The sequence below is a fragment of the Triticum dicoccoides genome, chromosome 4A (assembly GCF_002162155.2).
Source record: "Triticum dicoccoides isolate Atlit2015 ecotype Zavitan chromosome 4A, WEW_v2.0, whole genome shotgun sequence".
In the NCBI taxonomy this organism is placed as follows: Eukaryota; Viridiplantae; Streptophyta; class Magnoliopsida; order Poales; family Poaceae; genus Triticum; species Triticum dicoccoides.
The window spans coordinates 733401287-733417720 of record NC_041386.1 but is presented as its reverse complement, the minus strand read 5'-3'; the positions used below and the strand labels follow the sequence as shown (position 1 = coordinate 733417720).

General features: G+C 47.3%; 1 protein-coding gene across 1 annotated transcript; it reads right to left on the bottom strand.

Annotated features, from left to right (window-relative positions):
• Nucleotides 1–1579: 1579 nt before the first annotated feature.
• Nucleotides 1580–13568, bottom strand: LOC119284307 (auxin response factor 3-like). The gene is made up of 5 exons (XM_037563487.1): nucleotides 13478–13568; nucleotides 12891–13005; nucleotides 11851–11967; nucleotides 11699–11778; nucleotides 1580–1698 (listed from the first exon to the last, which is right to left on the bottom strand). Exons 1-5 carry the CDS (start codon nucleotides 13566–13568, stop codon nucleotides 1580–1582), a joined length of 522 nt encoding a protein of 173 aa, XP_037419384.1.
• Nucleotides 13569–16434: the final 2866 nt, after the last annotated feature.

The following is a 16434-nucleotide window of genomic DNA, read 5'->3' as shown; positions in this document are numbered from 1 at the left end:
CCTCCTCCTCGCGGTGTCGGGAGATCAAGACGGCGATATCCCCCGGGAAGGAAGCATGGTAATGGTAGTCGTCGCCCAGATCCACCCCATCTTCACGCTTCTTCTTGCTCAGCACGAAGACTGAGAAAGTCATGAAGCAGAGCGGTGACCCATGGATCTTCTTGAGCGAGCGGGGAGACAGGAGGAGGAGGAGGAGGCGGATGCAGCTGGCGGCGTGCATGTGGGGGAGAGAGGTGGAGAGGAATACGTGCGCATGTGACCCAATGCGGAGCTGTCTTCGTTTGGAAGGCAACAAACCAACCGCTCTGTTTATCTCCTGCCTGTTTTCTCCTCGGTACCATTCCTATCCGACGTGTCCATCCCCAGCAATCGCCATTTACACGTAGCTTATTGTGTTTGGCTGGGAGGCGCCCTAGGCGCGTCTATTGAGGCGGAACTATGCACACTAACAATAGTAGAAAAGGGCCTAATGTGAAGCACATTAATCCCGGTTTGTAACAAAACCGGCACTAATGTGATCATTAGTGCCGGTCCAAACGGCTAGGGGGGCGGAGATCATTAGTACCGGTTCGTGGAGATCCTTTAGTACCGGTTCGTGCCATGAACCGGTACTAAAGTGGTTGTTGCGGGCTGTGGTCAGGCTGAGGGCCCACCGTCACCTTTAATACCAGTTCGTGGCACGAACCGGCACTAGAGGTTCCTAGTTAACAGTGGGTTTTTTGCCCCACCTCGCTCCGCTAATAGAGTTTTACCACCTTAAATATGTTATAATCATGTTGTCATATTTGTTAGCGTTCATGCATAGTTTAGTGAACATGCATGTATAAATCTCTCTTGTAGCATATCAAGTTGTAGGTCAATACTCATAAGACAGATAAACAGGTACCTGAAGCAACAAGAATACTCTCCACAAGGCCCTCGAGAATAACTATAACCTCGCTATTATGTAAAAAGAATATAACCAAAAGCATAGATGAACTAAACCAGGAACTTTATTAAAGGGACAAAACCTGCAATAGGAAGAAGCACAGTTCCTCATTTTAGAACTACTGTTGTAATCTTTATCCAAAGGTTAGTATCTTCAACAAATTTTCGTCATCAACAAATTCAGCAGTTTTAAAACTAAAGGGCCACAACCCTTGAAACACCAGGGATAAGTGTTTCATGAAAATCTCATGGTAAATGATATGAAAATAATTAAACAAAGGCAATGCAACATATGCACTGAAACAAATGGGATGGACGTATCCAGGTACTTTACTGTGTACCGGTTGTGAAAAATCCAAAGCCACGGGGCATCCTGATATGCATATCCCTCATGATCACAAAATCAGTTATACCTCTGACTTTTGAAAATGTTGATGTGAGTACCTCGAGCAGTGGTGGCGGCAGTGGGAGGTGGGATGGGAAGAGAGCACAGAAGGTGAGAAGGAGACCAACAACGATGCCATGGACGGGCGGCGAGCAGCGGCAGCGAATGCTCCTACCGAGGAAGACGGTGATGGAGTTGCCGACCACCACCGCAACTCGAGTTGCTTTAGTTTGAGACGTCCAAATTGCCCCGAGGGCATAGTTTAGTTCATTTAGAACTGGATTTTGACAGACACTGGGCAATGGAGACTGAGCCACCAACTATCTCGATCTCCCATGGAGATAGTCTATTTTGGCTGTTACAGTCTGTGCCATCCTCCCATCTTACTTGAACAAGAGGGCATCATTTCAGTTCACAGATAATCAGTGAACCAGCCGGGGCTATAAATTCATGCTTGATAAGTAGGTACAACTCTTAATGCATCTTCAGTGATCTACAGCTAGAGCAAATTAGGACATAACTTCTCATATCAATTCATTTTCTAATTAGATATTTCATAACCATGCTATGTTTAAAAAAGTACCCCTACCTGTCGGGGATATACCCCGTGGTGTAACCCGGCCGGAAGTATAACCCGGCCGAACTTGGCGACTCACTAATGACCCGCCCTGACTGGACGACACACTAAGTGACCCGCCCGATCCTGGCGACTTATGGCTGACCTGGCAAGCGGATCAGAGGAGCGATAAGACCCGGGGGCCCAGGAGGCTCAAGGCCCAGAAGGCCGGCTTACGTTATGGTAGGCCGGCTTAAGAGGAAAGGCGTGAGAAATATCTTCCTTACAAGGAATCAAGACCCGGACTTGTATCCGGCTTGTAGTACAAGATAGGCTAGTCCTAATCCTATTTGGACTCCATATGTAACCCGCCCCTCTAACTTGGCAGGGCACCCCAAGAGGGGACAAGCAACAAAAAACAATATCTAGGGCTAGACACAACTAGAGGAGAACCGGCTTACCGGCGACTCTCTCATGAGCATAATGAGACCTAGCCTCAAACAGCATGTAGGGCTATTACCGGATGATGTTTCCCGGGGCCCGAAGCTGTCTAAACCCTTGTCTTGCGTGTTGATCCGCCTTGCTTCTCTCATCCCACTCAATCCCTCTCAAGCTACCACATAGATGCGTTGGCCTCGCGACTAAGTCCTGACACTAAGGGCACCTGCCGTGACAAATCCACGACAGTTGGCGCCCACCGTGGGGCCTCGCACACGGTGGTGTTGAGTTTTTGAAGGGATCTCTTCAAGGGATTGAGAAGCTCGCAAATTTTCGGATGAAGAAAGATTTGTCATAGAAGGATTCATATCAATTACAAGCTCATCCGTCAGGATTAAATAAGTTTTCAGCGGCGGCATATACAAAATTCAGATACAAGAGAAGCTAGGGTTTCAGATTATGCGTCGCCGCACGTATCGGTAGCGATCGGTCAATCCACCAGATCGATGTTTGCTGCTGGGATTAATTCGAGACTAATTGGCGCAAATCAACTGCTGCTATTTGTCCGGTATACGAACAAAAGAGAAAAACAGCCTGTATACAGAGAGTCCGAGACCCATGTACCCACGTGAAGATCAAGCAAAAAAAAGGGGAACGAAGGAAAGGGGCCACGACCCGGGAGCAAATTGTCCTCAGACTCGGACTCCTTACCAAGCCGGCAGATCTCTTTAACCGACCTGTTCGCTTCCTTTCTTCCAGGAGAAGAAAGAAAAGTGATCTCGCCTCCGCTGCTAGGGCGCCTTACTCCGCCGCCGTCCTCCGGCGGCTCCCCTCCGCCGACGACCTCGGTCGTCGGTGGTGAGGGGAGTCGCCGGATCCACGCGTGTGGTTTGTTTTAGGCATTAGTTTTTTAGGGTTTTGGGTTGTTCATCGTCATGGCTTCGGTGATGGTGATGACGGCGCCGACTAATAAATCTTCAGATCCTTCCTCAATGAGGCGATCCGCTTTTGGGGTGGATTTGGAAACCAGACTGTTCAAGCAAGGATGGAGCGGCGGTGGCGGCATCCTTGTGGTGGACCTTTGTCCTTGGGCTCCGCCGCTGCGACGGCGTTTGCTCCAGCGCCGACGCGGAGTTTGGGAGGTAGTCCAGGAGCGGATGCAGATTGTGGTCTGCATCGACGGCACCTGGAAGATGGTGGATCTGGATTCGTGGTTTGTGGTAGGCAGGTATGGTTTTCTCCTCCAACGTCTTAGTTGGGCAAGGGTGCCAGATCTGGAGTTCGATGGCATGTCCGGGGTGTTGCCCCGGTCTGATTCGTTCAACAGCAATGGCTTCGCCTTTATTGGCGAGCCACCTTGGAGGTCCGCAAAGCTGCATATCAGCGATGGAGCCGCATCGAGCTCGGGTGTGAAGGTGATCCGTCATTTTCTCCTCAGAGGACCCGTCTCGTTGTCGACCTTGCGTTGCGTCCGGCCGGCTGGTGCCAGAGGCAGGTGACGGACGGTGGTGTCAAGCTCAGAGGATTCTTCAGTCTTGTTTGTAATTTTACTTCTTGGCTGGTGCTCCTATGTGCAAAGGCTAGTGTTCTGCTGTCTTTTCAGTATTGTCAGGTCGGTATGTAGGTGGCTTGTAATATGATCCTTATGATACAAACGAGACACGTATTACCATGCAAAAAAAAGACTCGGACTCCTTCATTGACCCGTCTCGTTGTCGACCTTGCGTTGCGTCCGGCTGGTGGTTCGCCGCCGACAGCCCGCGGCCGCGGGCACGGCTTCGGGTCTCCGGCCGCCTCAGCCCTTTTCCGTCACCTCCAGACCTCGCGCTCCAACCGCCGCTCCAGGCGCGCCCACCTCAAGTCGCCGCTCGCCTCAGTCTCCGGTCTGAGTCGCTGGGCGCTTTCTCCTCTGGCGCGTTGAGCCACCCCAAGCCTCCTCCAGCCGTTCCGGTCTGCGAGTGCGCCGGCCGAGCAGCGACTCCGCCGCGGGCTCGGCCTTGACGCCGTGCAGGGCCGGAGTGCCGGAGGAGTGCGATGAGGATCGGGAGGAGGAAGAGGAGGAGGAGGACCCGAACCTCCTTGGCGCCCATGGCCCGACGCGTCGGTGCTGCGCCGGGGGGTACGCCAACGGCGGGTCATTGCCGCCCTCGAGGTACGTGAGCACGCCCTTGAGTGTGCGGCCGGGGACGCCCCACCAGAGGTGGCGCCCCTCGCTGTTCTGCCGGCCGCCGACCACTGGCGCGCCGTTGGTGGGCGCCAATCGCTACTGCTGGCGGCGCTCGAAATACGCCGCCCAGGCCGCGTGGTTGTCGGCGGCGTACTGGGGGAAGGAGAGTTGGGCGTCGGTGAGGGACGCGCGCACGATCTCGACCTCCTCGGCGGAGTACTTCGGCTTCGCCACGGCGTCGGGCAACGGGGAAATGGGCACTCCCCCGGCGCAGAGTCTCCACCTCGTTGGCCCGGCGCGCATGTCCGACGGCGCCGGGATGTTCGCCTGGAACAGGAACCAGGACTCCTGTTCGTGGAGCGAACGGCGGCCGAAGCCGTTGGCCGCCGCCTCGTCTCCGGAGAAGCGTTCTGCCATGGCGACGGCGGGGCTGGGCGGGCTCAGGAGAGGTAGAGGGAGGGGCTGGGCGGCGGCGCTCGGGAGAGGCAGGGAGAGGGAGGGGCTGGACGGCGGCGAGGGGCGGGGCTGGTGTGGGCACAGGCGAGTGGAGGCCGCCGGCTTTTATAGCCGGGCCGCGCCCGTGTGTACGCGTGCGAGGGAGGGGAGGCATCGACGCGCCGTTCCGTGAAGCGCCGCCCGTGAGGAATCAATGGCAAGGCTGACCGGCGGTAGCCTTGCCATTGATTCCCCGCGGGAACCGAGGCCGTTGGGGGAAGACGAGGCGCCGAGTCGCTGACGCGGCTGGCCCGCGTCTTTTTCGCGCCAAAACAGCTCGCCCCGGCGCCCCCCAGCGCGCCGGGTTCGGGCTGGGTCCGCCGGCGCTGCTTTCGCCTAAGCCGGCGAAAATCGGGCTCCTGGGCCCAGGCGCGATTGGTCGCGCCGAAAAAATCGTCTGGGAAGGCTTTCCTGGGGGCGCGGCTGGAGATGCCCTGATGCCTTCGCCCTTGCGTGCCTCGTGCCTCTGAAACCATCTCACCCATATGGAGAGCTGCCGCGCCACCGTGCCTCGAGCCGACCCGGCATCGCCGGCCGTCTCCGCCTCCGAGTCGCCACCTAACGCCCTCTCCGAGTCATCCCCGAGCACCCTGTTCTTCATTGAGCCGCCGCTGTGCACCCTCGCCTCGGCGGTCGACTGCGTGCCGGTGCCGCTCCCGTGGTCGCGCCCACTTGCCGGCTCACTGCCGCAAGCCGCCGCTATGTCTCCGAGTGGCCCGGGCCTCGTGTTGCCTTCGTGGGAACATGTTTGAGCCACCGCCTCCGCCTTCTGAGTAGTCAGACACGCTACAGGTCACCATCGCTAGCGTATTTTTCCTCTGACCCGCTTCTCGCACGGGCCCTTGTGTCGAGCTGCCGCTGGCCGCCGTTACCTCTGAGCTGCCCTTGTGCAGGCTGAGTCACCGGGCGCTGCCCGCACTGCTGCTGCACTTTTGGTGTGAGCCGCCCTCACACGGGTCTCTTGGTGAGTCGCCGGCCTCCGCCGGCGAGCCTCCGCTGCCGAGCCACCTCGCTGCGGACCAACTTTGCGGCGTGTGGGCCAAGTTGCCGCCGCATCACGTCGCCTCTGATTCCATCCCGGCACCCGAGCACTGGTCTCTCGCTGGCTTTGTCGCGCCACAACTACCCACGGGCCCGTCTCCTGAGTCGCTGCCATTGCTCCGAGCGGTTTGAAGCCGCAGTGTTTTACATCGGTTGCTACTTCGCTAATACTGGGGAGGTCCGATCTGTTCAGCTTATGCATAACAACTAAAATGGACAGTTTTCAGGGTTATGGTTTGGTCAAGTCTCGTGGCCGTACAGCTGCTACAAGCCGGAATCGATCCAACTATTTGTTTGCTTGGCTGCTTGCTAGCTAGCTTTGTAAGTACGTCTGCGGTTAAAAATCCAGCATTGTTTTCGAACTGTTTGTTTCTGTTGCAGCCGGCGCATGGCCACGCCCCGCCTCACCGTCCAGGTTCCAAGCCGGCCGCGTGACGTCTCAGCTGCAAATCGCTGCCATGGCCTACGTCAACTGGGCTGATGCCTTCACTGCAACAAGTCGCCCCGGCTGTCGAATTGTTTTCAGTTATGGTTGAACCGCTGCTAAGACTCCACCTCCTCTGCCAAGAGCCGCCCAGAGCGGTCACCTCCAATGCCACGGTCCCTCATCAAGCCGGCTGCGCAGTAACCCCGGCGCTGGCGCTGCCCGGGTCGTGTTGGCGTTGGACATGTGACAGGCTGCAGTGATCGCCATGATGGGCTCCCGCAGTCTCAAGGCTGCTGTTGGAAACGAACAAAGGATCAAAGGAAAATTCTATGCTACTGTGCTACTGTGGTGAACAAAGGATCAAATGAAAATACTATGCACTGCCATATCCATTTTCTCACAAGAAGACGGAGGCAAAAACAACTGGACAACTGTTCACCTCAGATGAGGCGTTATACTGTGGGTATGGAGCACACTGGCAATATTCTTGTACCAGCGTTTCGTCCGTGCTATATTACCCGGTGAATGAACGTGTGCAAATCGCCGTCCTTGTGACCCGGTTTACATCAGCTAGCCGAGATCGTGCCCGCGATGGACGCGCCGTCCACACGGCTACTGCGCTTGTGATTAATTTTTTCCGTCTGCATCGTTTGCAATACCGCAGTTGACTGTACCTATCGTCTGATCTTTATGGTCGCTTTGCTATCACAATTGGATCGACCTCCAACAAAAACCAGATGCTATTTCCCTTATTTTTTTAAAAAAAGGCACATATTAATTCATCCGAGCAAAGCTACTTTGCCCTGTTGTATTTTATATGCAGGAAAATTATTCATCACAAAGTGGTATTATACCGCGGAGATGGAGACACACCAAGCATTATTTGGCATAGGTGGTTGTCCTTACTCCACGGATTCCCGCACCGGCTTACAACACCGTGGCCGTCTTCCGTGACCGCGCAGGCTTACAACGCCGCGGCCGTCTTTCGCGACCACACCGACTTACAATAAGGACAACTTGCCCGTCAGCACCGGCTTACAACACCACGGCCGATTCATCTGTTTAAGCCACTTCTAATGTTACGGTCGTCTTTACCGTCCGTCTCTCGCGGCCTGGTCTACGTCTACACACCGGGCCGCGCGTGTCTGTGTGAGCTGTTTCCTTGAGTATGAGCACGTCACTATTTGGGAAACCCAGTTTCTCTTCCAACAAATTGGAGGCAGATTATCATATGTTATCAGCCGCCGTCTGCACTGGATGGTTCAATGGGGAGGCGCACAAGTCGCCGCCACTACAGTTTGGTTAACTTCAAACAGCCAGTTGGAAGGAGCCATTGGCCGAGTTACTGACACGGCTCATACGGGGTCATTTATAACCCGCCGCAGTCACCTCAACCTTCTATGGGTTTACATCACGCTATCACCGCCAATGATATGTACCTTCTGCTATGGTCAAATATGGAGAATCTCAAGCCAACTCCTCAAGTCGTCTCGAGACTCGGGGGCTACAATGGTATGACTCGGCAAAGTTAGCCGGTTTCAATAAATTCAAGAACTCCGGGTCATTGAAGGGAAAAGTAACCCGGCCCCGGAGATTACTACTAGATCGATGAAAATTTAAAAGCCATCAGAAGATTTCCGGCTCAAAATAAAGATTTTGGTTTAAAATCCGGTTCAAGAGACATCTTTCTCCCACGAAGCACTGAAGCTCTCAAATCCGGTTCAAAATCTGGCTCAAGGTAAATTTGTCCCTCACAAATTTTTGAAGCTTTCAAATCCGGTTTAAAGTTCTGGTTCAAAAAGAATTAATCTCTCGCAAGTTCGAGTTCTAAGAAAAATTGAAGGTTGCCAAAAAAGAACTTGCTGCCATGATGCGCGGTTCAAACATAGGCATCCTGCCTTACGGCTTATCTTATTATGGTCACTTGGGGGCTTCCTGCTCATCGAGCATATCTGTCGGTACCCTCTTGATCGGTGCAATGCTAATATATGGTCACTTGGGGGCTTCCTGTTCAAACATAGGTCGTATTCGAACCAAAGAGAACATAGCTGTCGATACCCTTTTGATTGGCAAACTGTCGAACCCACTTGGGGGCTTCTTGATCGTATCCGAATCATAGCTCAACCCCTTTGGGAATCGACGTGGATCGTATTCAAATCAGCGTTGCTAAACAACTCTTAAGGTCATTTGGGGGCTTCCTGTTCAAACATAGGTCGTATTCGAACCAAAGAGAACATAGCTGTCGATACCCTCTTGATCGGCATCGCCAAAGCCACTGGGGGCTATATGATCGTATTCGAATCTTAGCTTAACCCCTTTGAAACGGTTTACTGATCGTATTCGAATCAGAAGCCTCAAAATTTTGTTTGTTTCTTGTACAGTTTTTTTTTGCAATCGCAGTTATTTTACTTTGTCTTGAGACTTTTTGATCATATTTGAAAGCATCTAGGGAGTAGTTTCGATTCCACCGGCTTAACCTTGACCAATAAGCACATAAAAAATATCATACGTGCCGGCTCTTACAGAGTTGAGTTATCAATTTCACTGTCCGGGTCATATAAACCGGTGGTATTATTCAAAGGATCATAGGGATTTTGTGATCTACTTGTGTGCAGGATAAGACTATATTTGGGTGGCTACCCGCTCTGGCTTTTGACATTAAGTCGCCAGGGCATATGTTGTTTAAACTCTGTGCAGGATTTACAGAGCTATGGCTTACATAAATGATCCAAGCCCATCATCAAAGATTGAAATTGATGTCTCAAAAGGGTTATTAATTCTTGATTTTCCTCAAAGGCTATATGCCACCGGGTTACAATGAAAGCGCATCAGCCAAGAGCCGCCAGGTATTTAAACTCCGGATTTATTTGTCAACCGATGAGGTATTCAAATCTTTAATAGCCAAAACTGGCTGGATTTTCATGATGATATTGAATGATTGAGGTTTTCATACCCGATTATATTGATCAAATCTTAAATAACCAACATTGCTGGATTTCTATTATGATTATCAATAACCAGTGTTATGATTGAGGTTTTCAAAGTCGCTTCAGCGCAATGGCTATTATTTTATCAATGGATATGATTTATTCTACAATGAAAGGAATAGTCCCGAGTCGCTGCAGGCTTACGACCCGGCACTTGAGGGCTACATTATTCAAATTGAGATTACATCGAATATACAAGTCCCATGTCACTGTCAGCATGCACCATGGCACTTGGGGGCTAATGCAAAGTCAATTTTTGCTCAACTTATTGAAGACCCGACTCATCACATTTTAAATGAGCCGGCCCTTGGGGGCTACCAATTGCTCATGTCAACAATTCAAGGTACACAAATTTTCATCTATTATTGAAGAGATCCACTGCACATTTGTTAAAGCACAAAGCTCTCAACCTTGTGGACGTGGGTTCACGCCCCATGATGGGGGTTACATTATATGATGTTCTTTTCAAAGAAGTATATATAGAGTACCAGCTCAATATTATCTTACTGAGCCGGTCCTTGGGGGCTACACGTTGCTGTTCAAATCTACATGATCATATTTATAAAGTCCCTGCTCATTATTGCATAATGACCCGGCCCTTGGAGGCTACACTGGTTGAAGTTTTTATGAGCATAAGGCAATTACAAGTCCCAGGTTGCTGCAAGCATGACAACCCGAAACTTGGGGGCTACCTATGTGGAATATTCAGTTTATGACTAATGATTGAGATGAACAAACCGGATTTCTTCTTTGGTTGCAATACTTATATTGGAGCTAGTCTTAAGCTATCACTATGTTCTCCTCTTAAGACTTGGGGGCTACAGGTATTATGCATATATAAGGAGGAACATCTTCAAATTATCAGTTTTGAACAAATCAGGAAGATCAATTACATGACCCGGTGTCAACAACAATTATGACTCGACATCATCAGTCTTTTATAACCCGGAGTTTTTGGGTAATGATAAACCGGCAAGTTTTATATCTTCAAGCCGGCTGAATATCAGATGAGTATTTGAAGACCAAAATTATTTAACCCGGCGCCTTGGAAGCCGACCCAAGTGGATTATTCTTCACAATATTTTTCTGTGGGAAACCAACATCATCAAATTGATTGTGAAGCTGGTCTATTGACCCGAATTTTCTAGAAGAAGGAAATGACAAGGATTTAAGGATGTTCAGGTGCCGGTTTACAAGAATTCTTAACCCGGAGCACAACCTGTCAAATTTGTTCTTGTGCTTATTTTGCAGCATAAGTTTACCATGGATAAATCCAAGCTAAACTTGGGGGCTAATGTCGGGGATATACCCCGTGGTGTAACCCGGCCTGAAGTATAACCCGGTCGGACTTGGCGACTCACTAATGACCCGCCCTGACTGGACGACACACTAAGTGACCCGCCCGATCCTGGCGACTTATGGATGACCTGGCAAGCGGATCAGAGGAGCGACAAGACCCGGGGTCCCAGGAGGCTCAAGGCCCAGAAGGCCGGCTTACGTTATGGTAGGCCGGCTTAAGAGGAAAGGCGTGAGGAATATCTTCCTTACAAGTAATCAAGACCCGGACTTGTATCCGGCTTGTAGTACAAGATAGGCTAGTCCTAATCCTATTTGGACTCCACATGTAACCCGCCCATCTAACTTATATAAGAAGGGGCAGGGCACCCCAAGAGGGGACAAGCAACAAGAAACAATATCTAGGGCTAGACACAACTAGAGGAGAGCCGGCTTACCGGCGACTCTCTCATGAGATAAATGAGACCTAGCCTCAAACAACATGTAGGGCTATTACCGGATGATGTTTCCCGGGGCCCGAAGCTGTCTAAACCCTTGTCTTGCGTGTTGATCCGCCCTGCGTCTCTCGTCCCACTCAACCCCTCTCAAGCTACCACATAGATGCGTTGGCCTCGCGACTAAGTCCTGACACTAAGGACACCTGCCGTGCCAAATCCACGACACTACCCAAAAGTTAAAATATACAAAAGTGCATCTCATGCTCCATGGGAACACTCTTTTTCTTAAGGATGTAAGATGGATAGGCAAGTTCTTCTAAATAAATTTCAGGGTGAATGAACCTGAATGTGACGGTGGGCCTTGGCACACTGTGATCACTTTGAAGCCTCACCAGGAGCATTTTAAGCCAAATTCATGGCCAGACAACATAAAAGGTCCAAAAGAAAAAAAACAGGTTTCTAGAATACTGCAAGGAAATCCAAAGATAATAGTGTTCTGAATTGCTAGGAACATAAATGCTTAATACAAACGATCGAAATACCTACCAGCAGGCTTTTCCATTTTGAACTAGTCCACCTAATGGGGTCTACTTCATTAATACATGTAATCATTCTAGATCGCCTACATGACCGAAAGTAAACTCAGTACATATTGTACAAAAACAAAATTTCAGTTGAGTAGAATGGGACAGACCTCTCATTAACATCTTGACTCCTGTACTGAATGTTAAATCTCATTCCAATACAAAATGGATGATTCAAGCACTTCAGGAACTTCCAGTATGGAACAATAAATTCGGATGCAGTAGGCCTGTAGAGAGCACAATATATGCAGATTCAAAATCTTTATGTATATGTTTTGTGCTCACCAAACCTAAAAGGAATAGCTTTTCTATGGTTCCAGTGAAGTTACATATTATAAGCTCTTTTATTGATGAAAAATATGACTTATATATGTGCCCATACTAAAAACCTACAGATATAACCAGGGTGCTGTCGTACTGTTAGAATTAGATACTGAGAGTTTTGCTTCAAAATCAGAATTAATGATAGGATTGCAGAGAGCAGTTTGACTATTATCTCAAAGACACAACTTTTGTAAGGTGTTGTGTTAATAGCACAATAAACAGAACAAATATTGTAAGTTGCAAATGCATGATCCAACCCATATTAGTAAATTTTGAGCAGTATAAATAAACTTGCTCATGGAACATAGGTTGTGTTGTAGGGGAAGGCTGCCAACGAAACCTATGCCGGTTCATTAAAGGGCTAAACAAAAGAAAAAGAACAAGAAAAATGGCTTACAGAAATAACTACTTGTGAGCTCAAAGTGAAAATTTCGGACAGTTGAAGCTGCATCTTCCATATACTATTTAACAATGCTCACTAAAATATTCCAAACTAATATTTAATGCGTTAAGACCACGTTCTTTTAGTCTCAGGAGCTTCTTGGAAAGAACGATCCCATTTGTGGTCATCGCAAGAGTTTTCAGTCCCTTGAAGCCAGAAAGATGCAAGCAAATATCTTCAAGGTCTTTTCTAATGATTGGTTCTCCACCAGTTAACCTGATCTTGTCCACACCATAAGTAACAAAAAGATTGGCAACTCGGATTATCTCATCATGCGACAGAAGCTCTGACTTTGGTGCGAGCTCGACATCTTCGGCAGGCATGCAGTATTGACATCTCAGGTTACAGCGCTCAATCAGGGAGATCCTCAAGTAGTTGTGGAACATCCCGAAGGAATCAACAAGCATATCTGATGAGGGTGTTTCCACTGGTAGCACTTCTAGCTTTGTAGCACAACAAGTCGAATATGCATTTGAGCACCTATTGCTGTAGGTGGCTCCTGGTTGAAGCGGAACTGCTTTTCAGACTTTGGAGTCCTACCCTCATAGAATCAACCTGCGAAGTTTTTGGTTAACGTGTTATACAGAAACATCGAAGCTGATACATGAAAAGGCTTGATTTTCTCGACGAATCCACTGGCTACGAGAAAAAAAACTCCACAAGGCTAGTCCAGCAAATTTGATCATATCGAAAATTGCTAGCTCGTCTCCAAATCGACATTGAAAAAAAATCCGCACAATCGAGCAGAACGGGGGATAGATAGACCGCGAGTCTGGGAGAAGGCACCTGGTGGTCAAGGACATTGAGTCGGTGGAGCTGGTGGTGTAGCCATTTCCCAACGACGGGAGAGGAGAGGGGTGGGGGCAGGAGCAGCAGCCGGCGACGGGACAGTGGGGGAGCAGCTCGAGTTGAGCGTGATGATGTCCTGAGATGCCGTCCTCGACGCCGTCTCTCCTCGGCATCGCACTCACCTTGGGGAACCCATGGAGATGACTTCCCCGTGCGTGGAGCTAGTCTGGCGATGCTGCTGAAGAGGCCGCCGACACAACCACCCGTGGCCATCGGGCGCCGGAGGAACGTCCATGGGGTGGAGCCACAAGTGGACTGGATGAGCCACCGCAAGCCGCCACGCCTGAAACACTAGCCATGGCTGAGGGTCGACAACGAGCGCGGGAGGCCGGATCTGGAGGGATGGGAGGAAGGAGCAGAACGAGGGGAGGTCGTCAGTCTACCATCCGTCGTCGGGAATCGCCGGAGTCGGCCCGCGTGAGTGGCGGCGACAGCGAGGTAACGGGGGGAGGGGGCTCACGAGAGAGGAGAGAGGAGGCTTGCCTGTGGGGACTGGGGGCTGGCCAATCTCTTTCTCTCTTTCTTCTCAATGAAGCAAACTTTTTTGTCTCGTATCTAATCCGACTGGACATCGTGACGAGCCGCCCATCGCGCGTAGCTTATTGCTTTTGATTGAACGATTCATTTGACAGCTCTCATACACATGATCTTATCTGAAACTAACACGGTAGAAAATAAAACAATACATTCTGACAACAAACATATGACATCATATGTCCAACACTAAACATTAATTACTAAGTAGACAAACATTGTTTTAACAGTACCCAGAGTAATTACGAGCATCAACACGGGCATGGCGGTAATTCTTCCTATACAACCTCCAATAGAACTCACAATCACCTATTTATACTAAATATTTTTACTTCTTTAAATGACATTATCACAAAATTTAACTAGTATTGTATTACATTTGACAATTTCTACCACATACGGATACGAATACGGATACTGGTAATATTTAAAAACTTCAACATTACTTGCATACAACAGATATTTTACCATTATAAATGCAACATTGGTAGTATGTTATGCTTTCAAATTTTTGTTCAGAGTATTCTGGTGAAATAAATCAAATAATCCAAATCTAAACAAAGCAAAAAAAACATGCATCTATCTATGGAGCAATTTGTTCCATTTATTTAGAGACAACAAAACTGAGCCGTGCGTCGGATTTAGTTTGGATGGCCTACACATGCGACGTGTATGCCATTAATTTATATCATGTCGGGTTTATATGTTTTTGTGGCTATCTTATCTATAAATATCTTGATAGAGGGTTCTACGTTGCACGAGTCTAGGAAATTTAAGTATTAAATAGCACCTTAATTAGTTTGGTTATCTTTATACTATTGATCCGAGATGGTAAGTGATGTCTCAGCGATATTTGGTTGCATTCAACTTTATATATATATATATATATATATATATATATATATATATATATATATATATATTGCGAATAGCATTCAACTTTATATGACATTGGAATAATGTAATATCGAAGACCTCAACACATTTGCCATCAATATTAGTTTTATTTGGTTTTGGGGATTTCTTTGCTTCTTTTTGGTTTCCATTGTTTCTTTATCGGTTTCACTTTTCTCCACTCTTTTTGCATTGGTTTCGTTCTGTTTTTATCTTCCTGTTTTTTCTTTGTTTTTTTTCCTTTCTTCTTTCTTTCTTTCTTTCCGTTGCTTCTCTTCGTTTTTCTTTGTTGGTTTTAACTGGTTAATTGTTTATCCAACACATGGCTACTTTTCTTGGCACACAACATATACTTCTAGTGTACATGCGAATTGAAATTGTTGACACATGTTGAACATTTGTTTTGAATACACAATGTAAAATTTTCCTTCAATACAAGTTTTTGAACACTTTTTTGAATATACAGTCAACATTTTTCAAATACATGGTGAACATTTTTCCAATGGAAATTTCAAAAATTGACACACAATATTTTCGTATACATCAGGAATATATATAAATATAGAATTGAGTTTTTAAAATACATATGTTTCTCATTTATACTTTACGTGAATATATATTCTACATTTTTTTGTATACATCAGGAACATTTTTGTATATAGGGTTTACTTTTTGAAATACATGACCAATATTTTTTATACACATTGTATATTTTTTAGTACATGATAAGCAGTTTTTCTGTACACATTTAACATTTTTCAAATGCTTGATTGATATTTTTCATACAAATTGCACATTTTATGTATACATTACTCGTAAACATAATAAACATTTTTTCCAATGCTTCATTAACATTTTTCAAATACTTCATTAATCTTTTTCAAATGCTTGATTATTATTTTAAATAGATGATGAACTTTTTTCATATACATTGTGTACTTTTGTATACATGAGAAACATTGTTTTCCATACACATTTAATATTTTTAAAATGCTTGATTAACATTTTTTAAATACATGATCAACTTTTTTTCATACACAATTTTTTCCATATATTTTCTTAGCCATGAGAAACATTTTTCTGTACACATTAAACATTTTTAAATCTTTATGAGTGTTTATTTAATATATATTTAGAATATTTGGAAGTATAAACAAAAGTAAAAAAGTAAAAAATAAAGCAAAAAGTAATACAAAAAATGTGTTAAAAATCCCAGAAAAAATAAAGATGTGGTCTGCCTCCCGTGAGCAGATAGGAGCCCAGCCCAGTAAAGCGATCACTTTATGCCAGGCTTGCCTACATCTCACCACAAGCGAGACATAGGCGCGCTCCGATGACATAGGACAGCGAAAAGGTAGCTCCACCACCGTGAATAGGCACAACGATATAGAATGGGTGAATTAATAAAAGGGTGAAATGAGGAGGACTTGTAAGACAGAAAATTTGTATTACATTAATTGAATTATGAGTACAAAGATATGAGGAGGACTTTTGTAAGACAGAAAAGAGAAAAAAGACATATCAAATTTTCATTCGTGCTGGGAATGGGGCATGTGGTACTTTTCAAATGGAAGCCGTCCGATTCGATCCTTCATGATCTCTTGTCCTCATTTTGCCTTCCACTCTTGCACGTTCACAGTCGCCGATTTGC

Excerpts from the sequence above, each read along its gene's own strand:
- LOC119284307 (XM_037563487.1), bottom strand. The coding sequence starts at position 13,568 with ATGGCCACGGGTGGTTGTGTCGGCGGCCTCTTCAGCAGCATCGCCAGA. Across the intron at positions 11,968-12,890 it reads CTTGTTGATTCCTTCGGGAT|GCCTACTGCATCCGAATTTA; the intron begins GTTCCACAACTA and ends TGCTCTCTACAG. Across the intron at positions 1,699-11,698 it reads ATGGAAAAGCCTGCTGGTAG|TAAGATGGGAGGATGGCACA; the intron begins GTATTTCGATCG and ends CTCTTGTTCAAG.